Here is a 25,635-nt window from a genome sequence, read left to right on the forward strand (position 1 = left end):
CTAAAATGCAATAAAAATAATTTTTATAGTTTTTTCTGAGTTGATATTCATAAATTATTTCAGAAATTAAGTCATTTTCTAATTTTTAAAGGTTACCTGAATTGCATAAAATTTTGTGAACCTTTTTTAGTTGTAACTTGTGAACATTTTGAATGACTATTCACAGAAGAGTTATTAAATATCTAAAAGAAAGAAATTAAGCATTAGAATAGGCTACACAAAACAATAAAGATTCTTTTACTTGCCATAGCTACTCAGGCACTGCATTTCATCCTTATCATTATCAATATCTACAACTACAAACATTAACTGAAACCACTACATACAAAACATTAAGTCAAATACTGGGAAACAAAAAAAGTTTAAGACTGTCAAAGAATTCGATGATTTTGTTAAGTATGGTAACTATACACAGCAATAGTTCAACATTTAAGTTCTACATTTAGTTCTATAAACCTTTTTAAATTTTATACCATTCATATTTATGATTAATCAAGTGAGTTCTACTATTTTCTCAACTGATTACCTGATTTCTATGTCCTCCTATTCCCTACAACTTCTCAAACTGAACATAGGAAAGCAAAATGACAGATTGAAAGATTAAAGTTTTTATACACATACAAAAGAGCTAATATTCCACTTTTAACTTTAAATTGTTTAATGTTAATATCTACACCATGGCTTTATTAATGTTTGTTCCAAGCCTTTAATTCTCCCCGAGTCACTCATTTTTAAGAGTCCCTGATTTTTTTGTTATTTGACTCAAAATGAAAATATCTTTCCTTTAACAGGAAAGCTTGTCTCAAGTTATTTTTGTTAAATCAGACAGTGGTCTTAACTCTGCCATCTTATTGTGCTTTACTATCAGAAAAAGAGTCACCTCCCTTAACCAAGTGATGCTACTGTTCCCATGTTTTAAACACTATCCATGTTTGTATATGTCTCCTGGTACAAGTATCTGTAGAAGTTTTTCAAGTATTTGGAGTAGATGCCAAGACGTGAAATTTGTTAAGTACACATTTTATTTTGAAGCACTGTTTGAAGTGGTTGTACCAATTTACATGCTCACTATTCTTGACCTCACTAGTTATTTACCATATGTTTTAATGCCTGCTAAACTGACAGGTGAAAGCAGGTATTTCAATGGTTTAATTTGCATGTCCTTGTACCACTGGGGTCAGACATCTTGTTATATTTACAGACCCTTTGCCTTTACCTTTCCTGTAAATTGTCTTCTTATCATTTGCCTGTTTTTACTCTCTCTTTATTAAGAGTTACTACGTATTTTTTTATATATTATGCATTCTGGATACCAAATCTTTGCTCATCCTTTCACTGTCTTTTAACTTTGTTAGTGTCTTTTGTAATACCTGTTTTATTCTGATGTAGTCCATTGATCAATTTGTCTTTTCCTACACCACAATATTACTATGTTTAGATAATATTAGTATTTTTAAATTATACTGGAATTAAACAGTCGCAATGGTTGCACAACCTTATGTATACTAAAAGCCATGATATATACACTTTCTAAAGGCAAATGTTGTGGTGCATGAACAACGCCTCAATAAAAGCAGCAAAAAAAAAAAAAAGAACAACATTTTGATATATGAAAGTACAAGCCCTCTCTTTAACATTCCTTTAAAAATCTTTTATTTTGGCAGTACCTGTGGCTCACTGGGTAGGGTGCGGGCCCCATACCGTGAGGGTGGCGAGTTTGAACCCACCCCAGCCAAAATGCAAACAAAAAAATAGCCAGGCGTTCTGGTGGGTGCCTGTAGTCCCAGTTACTCAGGAGGCTGAGGCAAGAGAATTGCCTAAGCCCAGGACTTTGGAGGTTGCTGTGAGCTGTGATGTCACAGCACTCCACTGAGGAGAATAAAGTGAGACTCTGTCTCTAAAACAAACAAAACTTTTATTTTAAATTATTTAAAATATTTTATTAATATGTTACTGTAGGGAATCACATTGATAGAGTTTGGAAGAGTGCATGTGGGAATACTTAAGGAAGAAGTCATATCTTGATGTGCTTGCATTACTAGTAATAATGATTTTATAAATTTGAAACTAATATTTAATTATCAATAGTTAGTAGATTAAAAATATTATTAGGAATAGGGAACAAAGTCCAGACAAAGGGAGACAGTTAGGGGAACTGATTCGGATCCATTTTTCTGGCTTTGAGCACAAAATGCAAGATCCTATCACTTTAATATTTCTGAAGATTTGTGTGTTGTATATTCCCCCCCTCACAGCTGCAGCGCTGCAGCTGGCTAGAGGCCTTGAACCTGCTTTCTGCCCTTTCTATCAGGGAAAGGATGTGTGCTCTGAGGGAGTGGTTTTGGGGAGTTAAGAATGTGAATTCTTTGAACTTTGTCCAACTCAGGACAACTTACTCTGGACCAGATAAGGAGAAGAAAGATCTCTTTTCTTCTGTCACCTTGATTGGGCCAGAGGAGTCTATATGTTTGTACACAGGCTGTCAGAGTATTAAAACATCACGTGTGGTGTGTGACTGTGGGTCAGCTAGGATTTGGTCCTTGAGTCGGCCTCAGATTGGCCTTCTTATCAAGACTTTTTTTACATTAAGACCATAATACTTTGAAGCAGTAAAAAGCAACAAGTAAATCCATGCAATTAAGGTAATAAGCTGTAGTTAGTCTAGTTAGTAGGAACGCAAGAGCAGCAAGAACTTTGATGGGATTGTTTGCCTTGCTTTCATGAGATTTATGACTCTAACACTGATGTATGAAATAAATAGAGCTAGCCTGATACTCAGTGCAGCATACTGGAAGCCTCAGGAGGAAGTTCTGTACCGCCTCCTGAGCCCTGCTTCTCTTAAAACTATCTCTTTGTATATATTCTTTCTTATATCACCTAAATTATTATCCTTTCTTTATGCTAAGAACATTCAAATTATTCTCTTCTAGCGATTTGAAATGTATACCAGATTACTATTAACTATAGTCCCCCTATTCATCTACTGTCAATAGGTATTATTTCTTCTATCTAACCTTATACTTTTTGTATCCAACAATCAACCTCTTTTCATTTTCCCTTCCTCATTACCCTTCCCTGCCTCTGGTAACCACTAACTTATCTGCTTATTTTCTTCATGACATCCATTTTTTAGCTCCCACATACGAGTGAGAAGATCTGACATTTGTCTGTCTTTGTTGGGTTTATTTGACTTAACATAATGATCTCATATGTTAATCTCATATGTTAATGATCTCATATGTGCCACCCATATTGCTATAAATGACAGGATTTCATTATTTTAATGGCTGAATAACATTTCATTGAGTATACATACACCAGATTTTCTTTATTCATTCACTGATGGATACTTAAGTTGATTTCATATTTAGGCTACTGTGAATAGTGCAATAAACATGGGAATGAGGATATTTCTTTGGTATTCTGATTTCATTTCTGTTTGATATATACCCAGTAGTTGAATTGCTAGATAATATGGTAGTTCTATTTTTACTTTCTTGAAGAAACTCCATACTGTTCTCCATGGAGGTTGTACTAAATTTACATTCCCACCAGCATTGTACAAGTGTTCCCCTTCTCCACATACTTTCCAGCATTTACTTCAACTAGGGTGAATTTCGATTTGCATTTCTCTAATAATTAGTGATGTTGAGCATTTTTTCATACATTTGTATGTCTTCTCTTGATGAATGTCTGTTCTCATCTTTGCCCATTTTTAAACTGATTTGCTTTTTTTGCAACTGAGTCATTTGAGCTCTGGTTATTATTCGTCAGATGGATAGTTTGCAAATATTTTCTCCTATTCTATGTGTTTTCTCTTTACTTTTTTGGTTGTTTCCTTTGCTGTCCAGAATCTTTTTAACATGATAGAATCCCATTTGCCTATATTTACTTCTGTTGTGTTTTGAGGGTCTTACACAAAAAATCTTTGCCCAGACCAATGTCATGGAGCATTTTCCCAATGTTTTCTTCTAGTAGTTTCATAGTTTCAGGTCTTAGATTTAAGTTTTTGACCCACTTTGATTTTTGTATGTTAGATATCTAGTTTCATTCTTCTACATATGGTTAGCCAGTTTCCCCCATAACATTTAGATAATAGCCTTTCTCCATTGTATGCTTTTAGTATTTTGTTAAATGAGTTGGCTGCCAATGCATGGATTTATATCTAGATTCTCTACTTTGTTACATTGATATATAGGTCTGTTTTGATGCCAGTACAATGCTGACTTAATTATTATAGCTTTGTAATATATTTTAAGGTCAGGTAGTATGATGCATCCAGCTTTGCCGTTTTTGCTGAGAATTCCTTTGGCTATGTGGGGTCTTTTGTTGGTCTGCATAAATTTTAGGACTGTTTTTCTATTTCTGTGAAGAATGACATTGGTATCATTGGTATTTTGATAAGAGATTGCACTGAAACTATAAATTGCTTTGGGAGTGTCATTTTAACAATATTTATTGTTATATTAATAACAATTAATATTTAACAATATTAATTCTTCCATCAATGAGCATAGAATATCTTTCCATTTTCTTTTATTTTTTTTGCAGTTTTGGCCAGGGGTGGGTTTGAACCCACCCCCTCCAGCATATGGGGCCAGTGCCCTACTCCTTTGAGCCACAGGTGCCGCCCTCCATTTTCCTATTCTTATGTCCCCTTTAATTTTTCATCAGTGTTATATCCTTTTCCTTCCATAGATCTTCCATGGTTTGGTTTAAATGAGTCCTAGGTATTTCATATTCTTTATAGTTGTTATAATTGGGATTTCTTTCTTTCTTTCTTTCTTTTTTTAAGGAAAGCATAGAACAAAGTTTATTAAAGAAGAAAAAGGTAGGTATACAGAGTAAGAGCAAAATATAGACTTGCAGAGCAAGATACTTCCGCCACTGGAGGCCAAGATTGCTTTCTTGATTTCTTTTTCAGATTGTTCACTGATGGCATAAATAAATGCTATTGATTTTTTTTATGTTGGTTTTATGTATGTTTTATTCTGTGACTTTACTGAATTTATCAGTTCAAACAGTTTTTTGATGGAGTCTCTAGGTTTTTCTAAGTATAAGATCACGTCCTCTGTGAACGAGAATAATTTTTCTTCCTTTCCAATTTGGATACATTTTATAATATCTGTTTCCTTTGCTCAATTGCTCTGGCCAGGGCTTTTAGTATTATGTCAGATAAAAATTATGAAAGAGGGGGCAGCACCTGTGGCTCAGTGGGTAGGGCACCAGCCCCATATACCGAGGGTGGTGAGTTCAAACCTAGCCCGGGCCAAACTGCAAGAAAAAACAGCCGGGCATTGTGGCAGGCACCTGCAGTCCAGCTACTCGGGAGGCTGAGGCAAGAGAATCACCTAAGCCCAGGAGTTGGAGGTTGCTGTGAGCTGCGATGCCACAGCACTCTACCGAGGGTGACAAACTGAGACTCTGTCTCTAAAAAAAAAAAAAATTATGAAAGAGGGAATCCTTATCCCAGATCTTAGAGGAATGGCTTTCAACATCAGCTGTGCCTTATATATGGACTTCTGTTATTTTGAAGTAGCTTTCATCTATTTTCAGTTTCTTGAGGGTTTTTATTCTAAGGATGTTGAATTTTATCACATTCATCTATTGAAATTATCAAGGAGTTTTTGTTATTGGTTCTGTTCATGTAATGTATGTGCATCTCATGTTTATTGATTACCATATGTTGAGTCATTCTTGCATCCTGGGATGAATGCCATTTGATCATGGTGAGTAAACTTTTTAATGTGATGTTGAATTTTGTTTTGCTACTATTTTGTTGAGGACTTTTGCATCTATCCTCATCAGTTATAATAGTTGGTAATTTTCCTTTTTTGTTGTGTCCTTATCAGGGTAATGCTGGCCTCACAGAATGAGTCTGCAAGTTATTTCCTCCTCTTCAATTTTTTGGAGAAGTTTAAGTAGAAAGAACTGGTATTGTTGTAGTATTAATTTTGATAGAATTCAGCAGAGAATCCATCAGGTTCTAGGCTTTTCTTTGATAGGAGGCTTTTTATAATGGCTTCAATCTCTTGACGTCCTGTTGGTTTTTTGAGGTTTTCTATTTCTTCATGCTTCAGTCTTGGTAGGTTGTACATGTCCAGAAATTCATATATTTCTTCTAGGTTTTTCTAGTTGGCATATAATTCTTTGTAACAATTTCTAATTATTCTTTATATTTTTGTGGTCTTTGTTATTTCCCCAATTTTGTTTCTGATTTGGGTCTCTCACTTTTTTTCTGATAGCTGAGTTTGTTAATTTTGTTTCATCTTTTAAAAAAAGCAACTTTTTGTTGATCTATATTTTTTTAGTCTCAATTTCATTTATTTCTGCTCTGCTCTTATTTCCTTACTTTTATGAACATTAAGTCTATTTTTATTTTGCTTTCCTAATTCATTAAGGTACATCATTAGGTTATCTGAAGTCTTTCTACTTTGAGTAGGCATTCATTACTATACACTTCTTAGTACTGCTTTTACTGTATCCACTGATTTTTGTACTGATTATCTTTTCATTTTCATTTGTTTCAATAACATTTTAATTTTTCTTCTTAATTTCTTCCTTGACCAATTGGGGACTCAGAAGCATGTGTTTGTATAGTTTCTAAGATTCCTCTTGATATTAATTTCTAATTTTCCTCATTATAGTCATAAAAGACATGATACCTGCTACAGCTACTCTCGCTTTTTGGTTCTGTCTTGCAAGAATTATCTTTGTGTATCCCTTCACTTTCAGTCTATGTGTGTCATTATAGATGAAGTGGGTTTCTCGTAAGCAGCTTTTAATAATATCTTGTTTCTGTATCCATTTAGCCACTGTCTTAGAGAATTGAGTCCATTTACATTTAGTGTTACTGTTGGCAAGTTGATAAGGACTTATTACCACCATATTGTTGCTTGTTTTCTGGTTGTTTTGTTAACTCTTTCCCCCACCCCCTTTTTTTCCTTCTGTTTTCCTTCTGGTTAAGTGATTTCTCTGGTAGTATGTTTTAATTAGTTGCTTTTTATTTTTAGTGAATATTTTATAAGTTTTTGCATTGTGGTTACCAAGAAACTTACAAAAAACATCTGATACAAATAACAAGTCATTTTAAAGAAATGACATCTTTACATCACAAAGAATACAAGTAGAAATAGAAATAAAAAACTTAAAAAATTTTACACTTTTAGCTCCATCCTTCACCCACATTTTCACTTTTCGATGTTTCAATTAATCTATTTGTTTTTTTTTTTTTTTTTGGAGACAGAGTCTCACTCTGTCACCCTCAGTAGAGTGCTGCTCACAGTAGTGTCACAGCTCACAGCAATCTCCAACTCTTTGGGCTCAAATGATTCTCTTGCCTCAGCCTCCCAAGTAGTTGGGAATACAGGTGCCCGCCACAACACCTGGCTATTTTTAGAGACGAGGATTTGCTCTTGCTCAGGCTGGTCTTGAACTTGTGAGCTCTGGACAATCCACCTGCTTTGGCCTCGCAGAGTGCAAGAATTACAGCTGTGAGTCACTGCACCTGCCTATTTTTATATTAACTATCTCTTAGCAAGTTACTGTAGCTATTACTGTGTTTGACAGATTTGTCTTTTAGGCTTCATACTAGAGTTATGAGTAGATTGTACACCACAGGGTTTGTCTATATATTTTACCAGTAGGTTTTATACCTTCAAATGTTTTCTTTACCACAGTGTTAATTCTTTTATTTCGGGTGGAAGAGCTGCCTCTAGCATTTCTTGTACGATGAGTATGGTTGTGGCAAATTCTTTCAGTTTTTGTTTGTTGGAAAAAGACTGTATCTCTCTGTATTTGAAGGATAGTGTTGCTGACACTATCCTGAAAGTATTATTGGGTGCTAGTTGATTTCTTACAACACTTTGAAAATGTCCCACTGCCTCCCGACCTGCTGCAATGTTTTCTGTTGAGAAGTCTGTTCTTGCCAGATTAACTGGAGCTTCTTTATGTTTTTTTTTTATCTTGTTGCTTTAGGATCCTCTTTGTTCTTGACCTTCAGGCATTTAATTATATATCTTGGGGTGATATTAGTTGGATCAAATCTGTTTGGTGTTACCTGCTCTTCTGGTACCTAAATATTTACATGTTTCTCAAGTTTTGAAAAGTTTTCTGGTAGTTTTTGAATAGGCTTTCTAACCCTTGCTCTTGCTCAGCTCCCTCTTGAAGACTGATACTTCATAGATTTGTTCTTCTGAGGTAAATGTATCTTCTTGGTGTTCTTTATTCCTTCTCATTCTTTTTTCTGCTATGTATATTTTCAAATAGGCTGTTTTCATTCAAGGTCACTGATTCTTTCCTTTGCTTGATCCATTCTGCTGTTGAGAGCCCCTAATGAATTTTTCAATTCAGTAAAAGTATTTCTTAATTCCAAGATTTGTTGGATTTTTTTTTACTATTTCAAATAGCTTTTTTGTGTTATATTGGAGATCACCGAGTTTCCTTAAAATTGTAATTTTGAATTCTTGGTCAGAGAGCTCACATACCAGTAGTTCCTTGCTTAGTGCAGCTGAGGAGGTCATGGTTCCATTTGATATTTGTTGTGGACTTATGTCTATATATTTGTTTTAAAGCATTATTTATTCCAGTCTTCTCTATCTGGCTTGTTTGGGTTTTCACTGGGTATATTTCCTTACAGTGTGTTTATAACTTTACCTATTAAGTTACTTTCTCTCCCTCTCCCCCCTCCCCCAGTAGGACACTAACTCCTTTTTGGCACTAGACAGCCTTAAGGCTAGGTTTGATTTAGCTCTAGCAAACTATCAGTGCAACCCCTATCCTGGGGTTGGAGGTTACCAGTGGGAATATCCTGGCTATGTGGGCCAGGGTTTGTGCCCAGGGGACCTGTGCAATGACCTACAAAGCAGTGTTGCTGGACATTCATTCTGATTTGACATCTCCTCTGGCTGAGTTACACAGCACAATTTTCAGGGCTGAGAATGGTAATCCCACTCTGTGGTCCTTTGTCTCTGGCTATCCTCAGCAGTATTTCTCTCTTCAAGCAATGCTTCCTATCAGTTGAGGCAGGGATCTTCGGCTAGGGAACCCAAGATAGTGGGGGATTCTGGTAGTCCATCTCAAACTTATTTTTTCCAGTGTAGAAACTGTAAGTTGGGGAGAAATTTCCCATGCACTTGGTGGTAGGCAGATTGAAGGGTATTGTGGATATGGAAATCCAATTTTCCTACCATCTGCTCAGTATTTTTATTTCTCTGTGGCCCTATATAGTGTCTCATCCACATATTTGAGTTCTGGGATATTCCCAGTGATAGTTTCAGCACTATTTGTTTTTGGTTTTGTGGGGGTTGGGTAGAGAAGCCAGCTGTTTCATGCTGTCATTTTGGAACCCAAAACTCCATGTTTGGAGGTATTTTTGCCTGTCATAACTTGGAGGTAAGTTGCTACTGACTTCTAGTAGGTCACATAACAAACCCACAACAAAAATTACCCAGTTTAAAATGTCAATCAATAGTGTGAAAGTTGAGAAATCCTAATCTAGTCCCTTAAGATATGGTGAAATTCACATGAAAAACTGGTGTTTCCTGAAAAGTGTGTACACATATGTAATGGAGGAGGGGGAGAGAGAGGTAAAGGAGAAAAGATTGAAAATGTTTGCTTACATTTCAATTTTTCCTAGATCATTACTTTTTTCGCATTTTTCTTATCTTTTTTCAGCCTATTAAGCAATTTATATTGTCATAGATAATTGCCCATTTCACCTAAATTTTCAAATTTGTTTGTATAAAGTCTTATATAGTATTCTCCCAGAACTTTAAAAAAATTTCTTCTGGGCGGCGCCTGTGGCTCAGTGAGTAGGGCGCTGGCCCCATATGCCGAGGGTGGCGGGTTCAAACCCAGCCCCGGCCAAACTGCAACCAAAAAATAGCCGGGCGTTGTGGCGGGCGCCTGTAGTCCCAGCTGCTCGGGAGGCTGAGGCAAGAGAATCGCGTAAGCCCAAGAGTTAGAGGTTGCTGTGAGCCGTGTGACGCCACGGCACTCTACCGAGGGCGGTACAGTGAGACTCTGTCTCTACAAAAAAAAAAAAAAAAAATTTCTTCTATGTGTGGATATATACTCCCACCTCCATTTTTATCTTTTTAGGGAGAAGTTATCCTTTATATTAACACTTTCTGAAATTTTACTTTATCTGTCTTTTTAAAATTAAATCATAAAGAGGTAGATCATGTATACATTAATGCATTTATGGGTACAATGTGCTGAGTTCATATACAATTTGGAATGCTTACATCGTAGTGGTTAATATATCCCTCACCTCATTTACTTAATTATTGTTAAGACATTTATACTCTATACTTAATAGATCCGACATGTACCCTTGCAATATGCATCATAGGTGTGATCCCACCATTCACCCTCTCTCCATCGGACCTCCTCCCTTCCCACCCATTCCTCCCCTTCATCCTGGGCCACAGTTGTGATCTATTCTTCATATAAAGTGTGAGTGATTGTAAATTGGTTCCATAATAGTACTGAGTACACTAGGTACTTCTTCCTCCATTCTTGAGATACTTTACTAAGTAGGATATGTTCCAGCTCCATCCATATAAACATAAAAGAGGTAAGGTTTCCATCTTTTTTAAGACTGCATAATATTCCATGGTATACATATACACAATTTATTAATCCATTCATGGGTTGATGGGCACTTGGGCTTCTTCCAAGACTTGCCTATTATGAATTGACCTGCAATGAACAATCTGGTGCAAATATCTTTGTTATAAAGTCATTTTTGGCCTTTTGGATATACTCCTAATAGAGGAATGGCAGGATCGAATGACAGGTCTACTTTTAGATCCCTGAGTATTCTCCATACTTCTTTCCAAAAGGGACGCATTAGCTTGCAGTCCCACCAGCAATGCAGAAGTGTTCCCTTTTTTCCACATCCACGCCAACATGTGCAGTTTTGTGATTTTGTTATGTGACCCATTCTTACTGGAGTTAGATAATATCTCAAAGTGGTTTTCATTTGTATTTCTCTGATGATTAAAGAGATGAGCATTTTTTCATGTGTCTGTAGGCCATTTACAGTAGTGCCAAAGATGAAATATTTGGGAATTTGCCTAACAAAGGACATGAAATATCTCTATAAAGAAAATTATGAAACTCTGAGAAAAGAAATAACTAAAGATGTTAACAAATGGAAAAACATACCATGCTCATGGCTGGGAAGAATCAACATTGTGAAAATGTCCATATTACCCAAAGCAATATACAAATTTAATGTAATCCCTATCAAAGCACCACCGTCATATTTTAAACATCTGGAAAAAATAGTACTTCATTTTATATGGAACCAGAAAAAAACCTCAAATAGCCAAGACATTACTCAGAAATAAAAACAAATGAGGAGGGTGGCGCCTGTGGCTCAGTGGGTAGGGCGCTGGCCCCATATACCAAGGGTGGTGAGTTCGAACCCGGCCCTGGCCAAACTGCAAAAAAAAAAAATAGCTGGGCACTGTGGTGGGCGCCTGTAGTCCCAGCTACTCAGGAAGCTGAGGCAAGAGAATCACCTAAGCCCAAGAGCTGGAGGTTGCTGTGAGCTGTGACGCCATAGCACTCTACTGAGGGTGACAAAGTGAGACTCTGTCTCTTAAAACAAACAAAAAAAGAAAACAAAAGTACAAATCAGGAGGAATCACACTACCAGACTTCAATCTATACTATAAATCTATAGTGATCAAAGCAACAAGGTACTGGCACAAAAATAGAGAGGTAGATGTATGGAACAGACTTGAGAACCAAGAGATGAACCCAGACACTTATCGTCATTAGATCTTTGATAAGCCTATCAAAAATATAAATTGGGGGAAAGATTCCCTATTTAACAAATGGTGCTGGAAAAATTGGCTGGCAACTTGTAGAAGACTGAAATTGGACCCACACCTTTCACCATTAACAAAAACTGCACCATTAACAAAAACTGACTCTCACTGGATAAAAGATTTAAACTTAAGACATGAAACTATAAAGATCCTTGGAGAGAGCACAGGAGAAACACTTGAAGAAATTGGCCTGGAGAATACTTTATGAGGAAGACTCCCCAGGCAATGGAAGCAACACCAAAAATATATTACTGGGATCTGATCAAACTAAAAAGCTTCTGCACAGCCAAGAACACAGTAAGTAAAGCAAGCAGAAAGCCCTCATAATGGGAGAAGGTTATATTTGCAGGTTATGCTTCTGACAAAGGTTTGATAACTTTATTGGTCTTTAAAAGCTATTCGCTTTTGGTTATATTCGCCAACCCAACCTTTTTATTTTATTAATTTCTTATATTCTCTATATTTATCCCTACTTTCCTACATTTATTATTTTGTTCTTTTCATATTTCTTGAGGTGAAAGTTTACCTCATTTGTTTTCAATCATTCATATTTTTCTCTTAGGCTACGTTGGTTTGGGTTTTTTGAAATGTTTTCCATTACATTTATAAATAGGTTTTCTATTAAATAGTTTATAAATTCTACTTTTATTTCTTTTATAACCCAAAGGTAATTTGAAAGTGTGTGAATTTATTTTTCCTCAGCAAATTAGTTTCTTTAGAGGAGAACTATCTGTTTTGTACTTTTTATATTATGCTATGTGTAAATAGCCACTTTGTAGAACTAGTGAAGATACAGTTTTATTTTACTTATGTATTTATTTTTAGACAAGAATCTCACTTTGTTGTCCTCATTAGAGAGCTGTAGTATCACAGCTCACAACAACCTCAAACTCTTGGGCTCAAGCAATCCCCCTGCCTCAGCCTCCCAAGTAGTTGGGACTATAGGCACCCACCACAATGCCCCACTATTTTTTAGAGGCAAGGTCTTGTTCTTGCCCAGACTGGTCTCAAACTCCTGACCTCAAGCAATCCACTGGTTTCAGCCTCCCAGAAGGCTAGGATTATGGGCATGAGCCACCACACTCAGCCATCTTTTATATTTTGGTAAATCATAAATTATGGTGAATATTGCAAACAAAAAAGTAATTGCATTCTGCGTATGGTGGACACAAAGTTTGCAAATTGTGTAGACCTCATACATCCATACTTACCTTTGATCTACTTGTGGCACAACTTGCCAATTGCCTATCCTATCCAAAATCTATTTCTCCCTGTGTTCTGCGTTAAAAACAAACAAAACCTCCATATTTCTCAATTTCTCCTTCAGATAGATGATAGTTATGGACTACCTTCTGGCCAATGAAACAATATTACATTATAAATTTTTTATTAAAGACCCTTAAAAATGGTGCTGACTCAGCAACTCCTTTCCCCGTTTTTCTAGCCAGCCTAAAAGACAGACATGATGTCAAACTTAAAATGGTTATCTTCTGACCATGAGATAACCTGGAGGTAAAAGCTTAGCATGAAACAAGCTATGCTTTATTTTCTGCTAAGGAAAGAGTGGACATGGGATGGATAAGAGTTAACTAAACTAACTCCTACTGATGTAACTAAACTAACTCCTCTAACTCCTACTGATGTAACTCAACTGATTACCCTATTCATTGTCTCCAGGGATCTATCTTGTGGAAGAGCATTCTGTGCATGTCCCAGGCTAAACTTTCCCTCTTCAATTCAACCCTGTTTTCCTAGTTCAGAGATTTCTCAAGGTTTTTGCCCTACTAAGTAAAGGTCTTGATATTTTTTAATGTCTTTTCTATTTTTATAGAGGTAAGGTTAAGTAGGTTACAGTGTATGTTCAGAATGCCATACTGAAACTCTTTTAAATTTTTTCAACCTCGAGATTATACTAATGGCTTGTTCAATATATTTATAACACACACACACACACACACACACACGCACTGCAGTGCATTCATTAACTTACTTAATGCAAGCATTTAATTTATATTATTAATAAATAAACACTTACCTGTGTATCATTTTCTTTTTGTCTGAAGTCAATATTATCAAGTTTTAACTGCTTCGCAGAACTTTCTTCTTTTTTATCTAGATTGTTAAATGGTACTACTTTAAATCAATTTTGGAGACAGGATGAAATTATCATTCCCAACATTTAACCTAACCTCATAATTTAAAAAATCAAGACTACATGAATATTTAAGTTAAAATATAGAATTATGAAATATTTAGGAACACTTAATTCCCTACCATACATATAACAGTTATGACAGTAACTATCTATGTGAAATGACAAAATGACCAACAAAGCTACACTATTATAATGGGTTACCAAAGAAGACAGAGTGGTAATGTTAATGACAAGGAAAAAGGAAACACGACATAGTTACGCTAATCTGGAGACCCATTAAATGAGACATGATTCAAATATCTCAGTGACCAATTACAAATAGTATTAACACAAGTCTGTTACCTGCTTATATCACATAAACTGATAACACAATTCCTCAGATGAAAAATATATAATTATTTATTCTCCCCTGACAGCTATGTAACCAGACCAGATATTTTGAAATCTATTGTGTCATTTTTCTCCAAGAGAAAAAATGTTAGGTATAGTTGGTTGGTTACTTGGTTACTTGGTTACTCTGAGAAAGATTCAAAGTGGTACTTTCCTGAATCTATAGGTCTCCAGTACTGCTTGTTCTTGCTTATACTAAATGATAGAATTGTTTCTATTTCTTCTGTGTGTTTGCAAAGAAAATGGAGTTTTTAAATAATAAACAGATGCTGTACCTGTAACTCTTGATTCTGAAGAATGTATCTTTAATGATCTTAGTAATTTTTGAGATTCATAAGGTATAAATAATTGACTGCTTTGAGAGGTTTTATTCACTACAAGTAAATGTTCATCTTTATCAAAAATTCTAAAGAAAAGAGTGAATAACATGAAATATTAGCTACCTAACAAATTAACATATTTTAAAGCTAGAAGGGATATTTAGATACTATACAGTTAAAACTCCCAATTTTGCAGATAATTAAACTGGGTGCCAGAGAATTTAACAGCTCTGCTCAGTATTATTAAATTATTTTGCATTAGTGTCAGAACAAAAACATACATTTCATTAAGTCTAGCACTCTTCTCAATAAACCACACTCTTATTTTTAAAACATAATCATCGTAACAGACTTTTTAAACATACCAAAAACATTTTAAACCAAAAATTTAACCACAAACCTTCAGAGTACTTCAAACTTTAGAAAAACTTATTCAGAACCAAATCAACTAGCATAAATATAGAAATCAGTGAAGCAGTATTAAAATCACAAATAGGCCTTTTAAGTTTTTTTACTGGAAGAATAGTTGTCATTGAGTTTCACGTAAATCAAAGAAATAAACATTATCAAAACATATATTGTGTAAAAAATGACTAAAAATTTATGTTAAGTTTCTCTCAATATACAGAATTATATAATATTAAAGTTATCAGTAAAGTAAAATTCTGTATATTTACATACTTTTCAGTTAACTTCACTATGAAATTAAAGATACATTGCCATAGATGTGATATGTGGGAGTAAGGGAATCAAGAAAATTACAGATCTAAGGAAGTGGGATCAGGGAAATTAACTTGGGAAAGGAAAAAGTTGAAAAAGCAAGATAAGGGCCATGGAGCCTGAGGGAAGGAATTTAAGAACAAGAAAGGGCATAGGTAGAAGGAAAAAGTGGAAAGTTGATCAGAAACAGCAACAGTAATAAATTATATAAATATAGTAAAATTAACATTTTTCATATTTTCTGTCACACAGTAACAGGCCAACAGCCATCTTTTTATGTTTCTACCACTTGTGTCTATCTCATCACCATTAGAACAGAACAAAAGAAAATATGATGCCACAGATTTAATTTTCACTCTCTGTAACAAAGCAAGTACTGGTCTAAATGGTGACAGGGTAAATAAAAGTAAATACATTGCTGTTTCTGTCATTATTTCTTCTGTTTTACTCCTACTGCTGATCCATCATGGAAAATTGAATGAATTACATAACAGACCGGTTACAAAAGAGTGGATGTGGTTTACAGCAAAACCTCTGTAAGGTGACCACTCAAGGAACTGTAACAAACTGATCAACACAGAGGTGCTCGACATAAGGAACTAGGCCCACTGTACTGATACATACATGTGGTGCATGTCCAGTCTATGAAAATTAGGTCAACTTAAGGAGGTGGTCAATGTAGGGAGGAGGTCAGCTATGGAGGTTCTACTATAATAAAATTACTATTTTTCATAAGAAATCAAAATAGGCGGGGCAGCGCCTGTGGCTCAGTCGGTAAGGCGCCAGCCCCATATACCGAGCGTGGCGGGTTCAAACTCGGCCCCGGCCAAACTGCAACCAAAAAATAGCCGGGCATTGTGGCAGGCACCTGTAGTCCCAGCTACTCGGGAGGCTGAGGCAAGAGAATCGCTTAAGCCCAGGAGTTGGAGGTTGCTGTGAGCTGTGTGAGGCCACGGCACTCTACCAAGGGCCATAAAGTGAGACTCTGTCTCTACAAAAAAAAAAAAAAAAAAGAAAAAAAAGAAATCAAAATAGGCTGCACAAAAAAATTAGATAGATACTATGTAAACATTAATTGCTTGGAATAGAATATAGAACCAAACTTTTAGATGCAGAATATCTGTTCACATAAAAGCCAGTTTTAAAATTTACCTATACCTTTCTTTTGATTCTTTTCTTTTTTCTACATTTTTGTTCTTTTCTTCCAGAGTTTCTGAAAGATTCTTATTTTCACAAAGTCTTGCCATCTGCTAAAAAGAAAAATGGAAAAGCAAAACAAAATAATTACCTGCAAAGTAGTAAGAAACATACATTTTATCTCAACTAATGAATATGATTTTTTCCATATAATCACAAGATTTATATTTTTGGTATTATTTTTATTGAAGTTCATGAAATGGAGTCAATGGAGTCTTGATTTAACAATAAATCAAGAACAAATCTGGAAGAATCACATTACCAGACTTCAAACTATACTATAAGGCTATAATAACCAAAACACTAGGGTAGTAGTACAAAAATACAGACACAGACCAATGGAACAAAATATAGAACCTAGATATAAAACCATCTACTTGGCAGCACCTGTGTGTCAAAGAGTTGGGTGCCGGCCCCATATAGCAAGGGTGGCAGTTTTAAACCCAACTCCGGCCAAAAACTGCAAAAACAAAAACAAACAAAAAAAAAACCATCTACTTTACAGCCAACTGATCTTCAACAAGGCAGACCCCAACGATGTACACTAGGGCAACGAAGCCCTGTTCAATAAAAGGTGGTGGGAATATTGGATAGCCACATGCCAAAGAATGAAACAAGACCCCTATCTCTCACCACTCACAAAAATCAATTCAAAATGGATAAAAGACTTAAATATGAGGCATGAAACCATAGAGTTATAGAAGAAAATAAAGGAAACACTCTTCTATATTTCAGCTTAGGTCAAGAATTTATAACTAAGACCCCAATAGCAATTACGGAAACAATAAAAATGAGTAAATGAACTTGATTAAATTAAAAACTTTCTGCACAAAAAGGAAATTATCAACAGAGCAAATAGACAACCTATACAATGGGAGAAAATATATGCAAACTACACATCCAATAAAGGGCTAATGTCCAGAATCTACAAAGAACTCAAAAAAATCAGCAAGAAAAAAACCCATTAAACAGCTGGTGAAAGACATGAACAAAGTTTTTCAAAAAAAGAGACAGACAAATGGCAAATAAACATAGAAATAAATGTTCAACATTACTAATTATCAGGGAAATGAAAATTAAAACCACAATGAGATATCGCCTTACTCCTATTAGAATGGCTTTTATCAAAAAGTCTGAAAACAATAGATGTTAGTGTGCAGATACACAGAAAGGAATGCTTATATACTGTTAGTGAGACTGCAAATTAGTACAACCTCTATGGAAAACAGTATAGAGATTTCCCAAAGAATACTACTACTGGGTATCCAGCCAAAGGAATAAGTCATTTTATCAAAAGACACCTGCACTTGAATGTTTATTGCAACAAAGTTCACAACTGCAAAGATCTGGGATCAATCCAGGCATCCATCAAATAATGAGCAGGTTAACAAAATGTGGTAGATGTATATCATGGAGTACTAAAGAGCCATGAAAGATGAATTAATGCCTTTTGCAGCAATTTGGAAGGAATTGGGGACTACTACCCTAAGTATCTCAAGAATGGAAAAACAAACATCATACATACTCTAAACTGGAAGTAACTGATGAGCACACATGTGCACAGAGGGAATTAAAGTCATTAGAAATCAGGAAGCAGGGTGAGGGGCAACACATTATTCAGGTGATGGGCACACTTACAGCCCTGACTATACGTGTGTAAAAGCATATTAAAAGCACTCCATGTAATAAAATAAAAACTTATGTACCCCTTTAATATTTTGAAATTAAAAAATAAATAAATCACACCCATTTAACTTTTCTTTACAACTCCATTAGTAAAGGTAGATTTCAATAAACTGCTATCTTTTTTTTTTTTTTTTTGCAGTTTCTGGCCAGGGCTGGGTTTGAACCCGCCACATCCGGCATATGAGGTCAGCGCCCTACTCCTTTGAGCCACAGGCACCACTCTGAACTCCTGTCTTTTTAAACAAGGGTAGTCATTAGCAAAGTAGACACCAAATATATTTAAAGAAATAGCATCTATTTTCTTCTCATTACTAAAATTATATTATTTGGTAAAGCACACCTATGAATGATAAATTTAATAGAATTTTCAAAAAATTAGAAAATTAAGTATTATATTCGATTTTTTCTCAAAAATTGAGGGACTCTAATGGGCTCTCATACCCATGTGAATAAAAGCCACAATTCAATAAATGACACTAAAAATGTATTCAAGAAAATCTTAAAAGGCTTAACTAGTTTTAGTTTCGCTCTCTAAAGATTATAAACTATAATCATAAAATTTTTCAAGATTAAATTCTTTAAGGTGTTTACTAGCTTACTCCCTTTTTAAAAAATACTGGTATAGCTCTTTTAATGTCTTCAAATTCATGTTATTAAGCTGCATTTTGTACTTTTCTCATCTTCATTCCTCATACCCCATAGAGATCTAAACTAGTTCCCCAAACTCAGAGTTGAATATATTTACCTAAAATACATTTTGGGTCCAAAGGTACTCAAAGGCAAATAAATTGTCTTAAGCTTTCCCCCACATTTATGCTGTCTTAAAAATAGCTCTTCTAAGACTGTCAACTAGCATACCATTATACTTATACATTATAAGATATATAAATATATAACAGAATATATACCTGGTTTAAATAATTTATTTCTATTTCCTTTTCATCTGCTTCTTTCTTCAATTCAGATGAACTTTTGGTAAAATTGTTAGCATGTTTAAGAACATCTTGTGTTTTACATCTCAGATTTACCCTTTTTATGTTAAGGAACTATGTCATGCAAGTAAAATGTATATATAATATATTTACATCAGAAATAATATTCTGTAACATTATTTATATGTATGTTCCACATAAACAATAAGCAATCTAAAAACATTCTCTGAAAAAAACAGTTTCTAAAAACAGAAGAATAATATAAACATTTGGCAGGCTAACAAAGATTTATTATCTGTCTGTGCTATACATTGAGCATAAAAATAACATTGCATCCAAAATATGTTAGGACTTTTTCCTTTCAGTTAAATATTTTCACAGGGAATTTTGCTGGGTTTTTGTTTGTTTGTTTTACCCAACTTATTATGTCAGCTGACATGACTAATAAAACATAATCAACTCAGGTCCAAATTTAATTTCTTATACTTCCATTTTTATTTGCTCCAAATTCAACATTAAAAATCAAACCAATTTCCATTTTCTTGCTCTGTTAGACTCATCAGTGTACCCTACAGAACCTAGAAAAGGAAGAAGATCTTCCCTCTAGACTTTTCTGCCTCAACTGGATTTATGCCCAATTACAAGTAAATATCCTTCCTGGTTACTAGCTAATACAATTTCCTAAATTACTCTACAATCCATTTAGGGACTGTCAATATAAATAGTGACACTAAATAAGGCCTACAGAGAAAATTTGTTGGACCTTCCCTATCCTACCTTAAAAATGTATGATTTATATGCTAGAACACAAAATTTGAGGTGTTTTAAGGCTCTGAGGTTTTCAAAAGTTTCAGCTTAAAATGCTAGATGAGGGATTTACATCTTAAGCTTCAATTTTTCCTAACTCTATTGACCTCTTCTTGTCTGTCATTCAACCTTACATCTCATCCCATCCTACCCCTCCACCCCCCACCTCCCACCCGTCCAATTCCCTAAAACCTGGCAGTATCATCAACATCTACCAACCTCTGTCCCTTCCCACTGACTGAGGAGTTAAAGCACAGACAGGCAGCCAATGAACATCAAAAACAGAACAGGCTAAAGCCAAAACATGGAGACAACAAGCCACAGAGAAATTAAAAAGATGGTTTAGGATGAAGCAGACAGGAAGCAAGGTAGAATGCAGAGATAAAGAAGCCTTACTACAACCAATGGAATTATAATCTGATAGGAAAGCATATGAAGGATTGTATAGGTTGAAAGAGGATTAAAGTTTCAAGTACATCATCAGGAAGAGCTCTGTAACAAAACAGGTGAGACTCAGACCAATTAATACTTGTGTCTATTACAGTAGCAGTATATTAAATTATTTGTTTACATGTCTGTCTTCCCTACTTAATCTGTGAGCTCCTTGCAAGAAAGCTGCATATCTTCTTCAGTACTGCCTGGAACAAGGTAGGTTCCCAATGAATTTCCATAGACCAATGAAAAATTGTGACTCACCTCCTTACTTCCTTTCATTCTAACAAGTAAAAAACAATAACAAAAAAAATTTATTGGAACTTTCTTTGGAAACACAAAGCAAGATCATGTTTCATTGGTTTGGTTCTAAGATATGCCACTTTAAAGCCAGATACACATACCATTTTATTCTCACTAAAATGCTTGCTTCTGATCACATGCGCATATATGAAAACTAGTCCCAGATGACCTTTAAAGTGACCTCTAACATCACGGAGTTAACACAAAAATAAATCCATATGATTCTCATGAAGAAAACAAAAACTATTAAAAATTTTTTAAATACTTATCTAAGAAAATTATAAGCAGAAATACTATTGTGGATACATGTGTAGTGTCCATTTAGTAACTGATGGAAAGGGAGCAGGCACTGAAAAACAAAGTCATAATTTAGACTGATTTATTATATTCTTTTTACTACAAAGATACCATAATTAAAACAATATATAACAAAAAGCTAATACCTAGAAATTTCATAAAAATGGTTTCATTTATTTTTAGTTGTTCAGTACATGCCAAAACTCTGTTTTGAATTTCTTCGTGTTCTTTTTTCTTCTCGTAATATTCATGTGAAAAGGGTGTTTCCAAGTATTTTAGTTGGTATTGCTTCAAAACATCTTTATACTGACATACATAACTGTGATACATTTTTCTGTTAAAAATTTAAAAAAAATGTCTATATAACAAAAGTAAATCTTTAAACTTTGTAAACATTACTTATTAAATTCTACTAAATTAAACATAAAAAGTAAATCAAGTATGTACTTATCCCTGCTTCACTCAATATTGTCTGCCTTTCAAACTTCCCTTAACTCCACCATACTTCTCAACTCCACCCTTTTTTATTACCTGAGTTATTCGCTCCTTAATTCTCTTAAATTTAACTCCTACTCCCACCAGTTTTAATGACACTATTTTTAACAAGGTCACTAACGACTGAATTTATCCAAATGAATGATTTTGTCAATGCTCATCCTAACTGACACTGCAGAACCTGGTTCTTTTGATCACTTGCTCCTTGAACTTCTATCTTCCCTATGTCTTGAGTCTGTATCCTCCCCAGTTCAGCAACCTCTTTAGACCTTTTTCATTTCTTTCAGTTTTCTTTAGCTAAAATTATCACATGAAGTCATGTTCTATCTATTAGACCTCTGTGTCCACCAGCATTCATGTATATCCCACAACTATTTCATGAAGAAAATCGTAGCTGTTTGGAAGAACTCCTTCAGTCCAACTCCAGTAGGACTCAAGTCCACTCAACTCCACTAGGCACAAGTCTTGAGTAGAACAGTTAATTCTTGCATAAGGATATTAACCCTTCTTATTTGACCTGTGCTTGATCTACAAGAGTTGATGACTACAGTCTATTGGCTGTATCTAATCTGCCACCTGTTTTTGTACAGCCCATAAGCTAAGGATGGTTTTACATTTTTAAATGACTGAAAAAAAATCAAAAGAATATCCTATGACACACTGATATTGCATGAAATTCAAACTTCAGCATCCATAAAGATTTATTGTATCATAGCTATTTTTGAAGGTCTCTTGTGCCATAGGCGAGAGTTGAGTTATTAAAACAGACCATATGGTCCACAAGTTAAAATATTTACCATCTGGTCCATTATTAAAAAAGTTTGCGAATCTGTATTTATAACATTGAAAATGCGCAATCCAGTTCTTACTGAAAAAATATATTTTTAGAAAATATTCTTAAATCCTTAAACCCTTTTTGTCCAATTCTTATAATTTTAAGAAATAATATTCACAATAAATTTTTAAAAAATATATGGTCCTTACATTCCTCAAGATTTTCTTCTTTCTTGGATCAAGCCATGCTGTATGAGGGAATTTCTTAAAAGATACTGTAATGATTACCTCACTTTAACAGATGAGAAAATAAGGAAGATCAAGTATTCACAAACTACTCATATGAGAAGAAAAGGGTAACAGCCTTGTACTGGTCAGAGCAGGTGTGAATCTTAAGAAAATATTATTAATAATTTCCTAATATTACTAAACTCTATCCTCTTTAGCAAGATAAAGCAGTTGAGCCACAAACAAGCTTCTATTCCTTTAAATACATATTTACCAATTAAGACTCCACTTATTATGAATAACTTGGTAAAATGGCCTAAGGAGGGGAGAAATTCCTATAAGATAATTAAGCCTGGGTCACCAGTTTCAGATGAGATCAGCATACCACAGCCATCACGCTCCTACTGAATATTCATGCCCCCTCTTCTAACATATTCCATGCAGAAACTTCGGCAGAGCCCAGCATAGCTAAGGTATAATACAAAAAGAGCTACTATCTCACCTGTTGCCAGCTATACTATTCTTCATAAATGCCTGGGACAGGGATGGGAAGTTAAAAGAAACAGGGAGCTGGTATCTTTACTTCCTCCATTATCCCATGATACCAAAAAATGAATTCTTTCCTTTTATAAATACCTAGGATTGAGTCATCAAGTCAATTAACCTACATTGCTAGTTTAAGATAGAAAGAGATAGCTTCCATTTTCACAGCTCTGGTTAGCTCAGAGAAGTCATCTGTAACAAACACCATCAGAGAGGTACATATTTGGACTGTTTTCCTGTAACTTCTCAATAACTTTTGAGAATGTTTTATAGCCATGACTTACAGAGAAACACGTTATAAGAAGCAGTTATACACAACGTGTTTTGGAGTAGGGAGTGGTCACTAATGATACTGACCACCACGCTGCACAAGGACACAAGGGGGAAATTTCTCTAAGCCTCAGGAATGTCTACTTATCCCAAGCAACTGAACTGTTTTTAAATGAATACTCTGAATCTCAAACTGATCATACGAAGGCTATCGGAAAGTATCCAGTCATGTAATATAAAAAATAGATACTTTCTGGACAGCCCTTATATTTCCAAAATGCCTTGATTATGCAAAATTTCAAAGCTTAATTTGTGTCTCTATCTAACAAAGGTACAGGACCACACAGTATGAATTTTTAACCTGATCAAAGGCTTTATCTTCCTACATAATCCTTAATTCCCTGTAGTCCTGATGTTCAATCTAGTTTTTTTTTTTTAACCCTGTGATATTATTTATACGAATCATTTTAAATCCTTTTTGAAATGAAGCAGGGTCTATAAATAACAATGTCAACAGTCTCCAAGGGTTCCAACTGTTGTCTACTCTTTGGATCATGGTATACTGTAGCTTTGTCCTTTTTGCTCCACACATTTCTCACAGCATTCTCATCTATTTCCATCATTTCCAAGCCTTGAAGTCCAAACCTATAATTTTAGTTTCTACCTTTGCTGAAGATTCATCTTTGAATATAATGGGTATTGCATTCTAAAATTTATGTGTGTGTTTTTAAAATATAAAAATAAATGCTGTCTCATCCAATTATGTTAAAAATTAAAACATTTCAAATTAAGTGGAATTTTAATGCTACATATGTATTCAAAGTCTCTTGCCTTGTTTCATTATATTCAGTAGTCACATTTCATCTCCAAGACAATGTACTTATACACATAATAAAATAAATCCACACAATTATTGGTGTTTCCCCTCACTAAATCAATATGCTAAAAACAGAAGTTTAATATAAAATACCCTTCAAAAACCAACACTCCTAAATTTTTCATAAGTCAGTTCTACGGGTAACTATTACCCCAATGTTTGCCTATAATAGTTCAGTCATAAAAATACTTAATTGAAGGATATTGCTACAATAACTACTATTGAGAAATAATTTATATCTAAGGCCATATCTAAACATATCCTGGATTATATACAGCTTTACAACAAGTAAGCAGACTAATAATTATACCCAGGAAGTCCAAAATACTATATTTACTTAAAATAAAATTCCCTCAGCGTATAAAATTTCTACATTTTTCAGTTAACATTCTTACAAAGCACACCTTAGTAATATTACTTATAGAATTGATAAGCTTAAATTAATATATGCACTGTACTTGTCTTTTTCAATAGTTTCTTGATATAGAGTAAATTGGTCCTGCATATAATCTTCATGTTTATGGAAAACATCACATGTTGGCCTCCAGCTATAGAAAAAAATACATTTGTAGTTAGCACCTCAGAATGATAAACAAATTGACAAAGATAATAAAAAATAATGATCATTTAAAGATAAATAAATCTTTCCCTTCCTGGAGAAAATGAACTTGCATCAGGAAAAATATTCCCTTCTCCCATCACCACCACAACCTCCATTCATGTCCTCACATGCTCTGATACGAATTCTCATGAATTCTTACATCAAACCTGTTTTATACCATGACTGGGAAAAAGCAAGCATGGCATAGCTGAATTATGTTACTGCTATGACATTTCTATTATAACTCTCCAACATCAGCCTTCTTTCCCATCATATTTTTATTAATTAATTAATTTCTTTTTTTGGAGACAGAGTCTTACTTTGTCGTGCTTGGTAGTGTTGTGGCATCATAGCTCACAGCAACCTCAAACTCCTGGGCTCAAGCAATTCTCTTGTCTCAGCCTCCCAAGTAGCTAGGACTACAGGCGCCCACCACAACGCCCGGCTATTTTTTTTTTTTTTTTAGAGACAGGGTCTCACTTTGGCTCAAGCTGGTCTCAAACCTGTTAGCTCAGGCAATCCACCTCCTTCGGCCTCCCAGAGTCCTAGAATAAAAGGTGTGAGCCACCATGCCTGGCTTTTCTTATCAAAAAAAATTCTTTAGCAGTAAGCATTTGAAGAGCTACAATAAGGGCTACAGAGAAGCTTTTTTCTCTTTTAATACTTAGAAAAAGTTGTTACATCCTGAGCTAGAAATTAAAGAAACTAGGCCAAAATGAATTATAAAATCAGACAGAATAAAATTAATATTCATCTTCTACATTT

General features: G+C 34.7%; 1 protein-coding gene across 1 annotated transcript in view; it reads right to left on the reverse strand.

The window, feature by feature from the left end:
* C9H14orf39 (chromosome 9 C14orf39 homolog) overlaps positions 1–25,635 on the reverse strand; it is a 63,400-nt gene that overhangs the window by 30,831 nt on the left and 6,934 nt on the right. Inside the window, exons 4-11 of the mRNA XM_053602669.1 lie at positions 24,728–24,817; positions 21,229–21,416; positions 21,092–21,134; positions 19,220–19,340; positions 16,587–16,678; positions 14,664–14,794; positions 13,879–13,955; positions 97–182 (exon numbers count right to left, since the gene is read on the reverse strand). Of these exons, the coding sequence (XP_053458644.1) occupies positions 97–182; positions 13,879–13,955; positions 14,664–14,794; positions 16,587–16,678; positions 19,220–19,340; positions 21,092–21,134; positions 21,229–21,416; positions 24,728–24,817 (828 nt within the window). The remainder of the gene's footprint in view (positions 1–96; positions 183–13,878; positions 13,956–14,663; positions 14,795–16,586; positions 16,679–19,219; positions 19,341–21,091; positions 21,135–21,228; positions 21,417–24,727; positions 24,818–25,635) is intronic.

Source organism: Nycticebus coucang, chromosome 9, assembly GCF_027406575.1.
Source record: "Nycticebus coucang isolate mNycCou1 chromosome 9, mNycCou1.pri, whole genome shotgun sequence".
In the NCBI taxonomy this organism is placed as follows: Eukaryota; Metazoa; Chordata; class Mammalia; order Primates; family Lorisidae; genus Nycticebus; species Nycticebus coucang.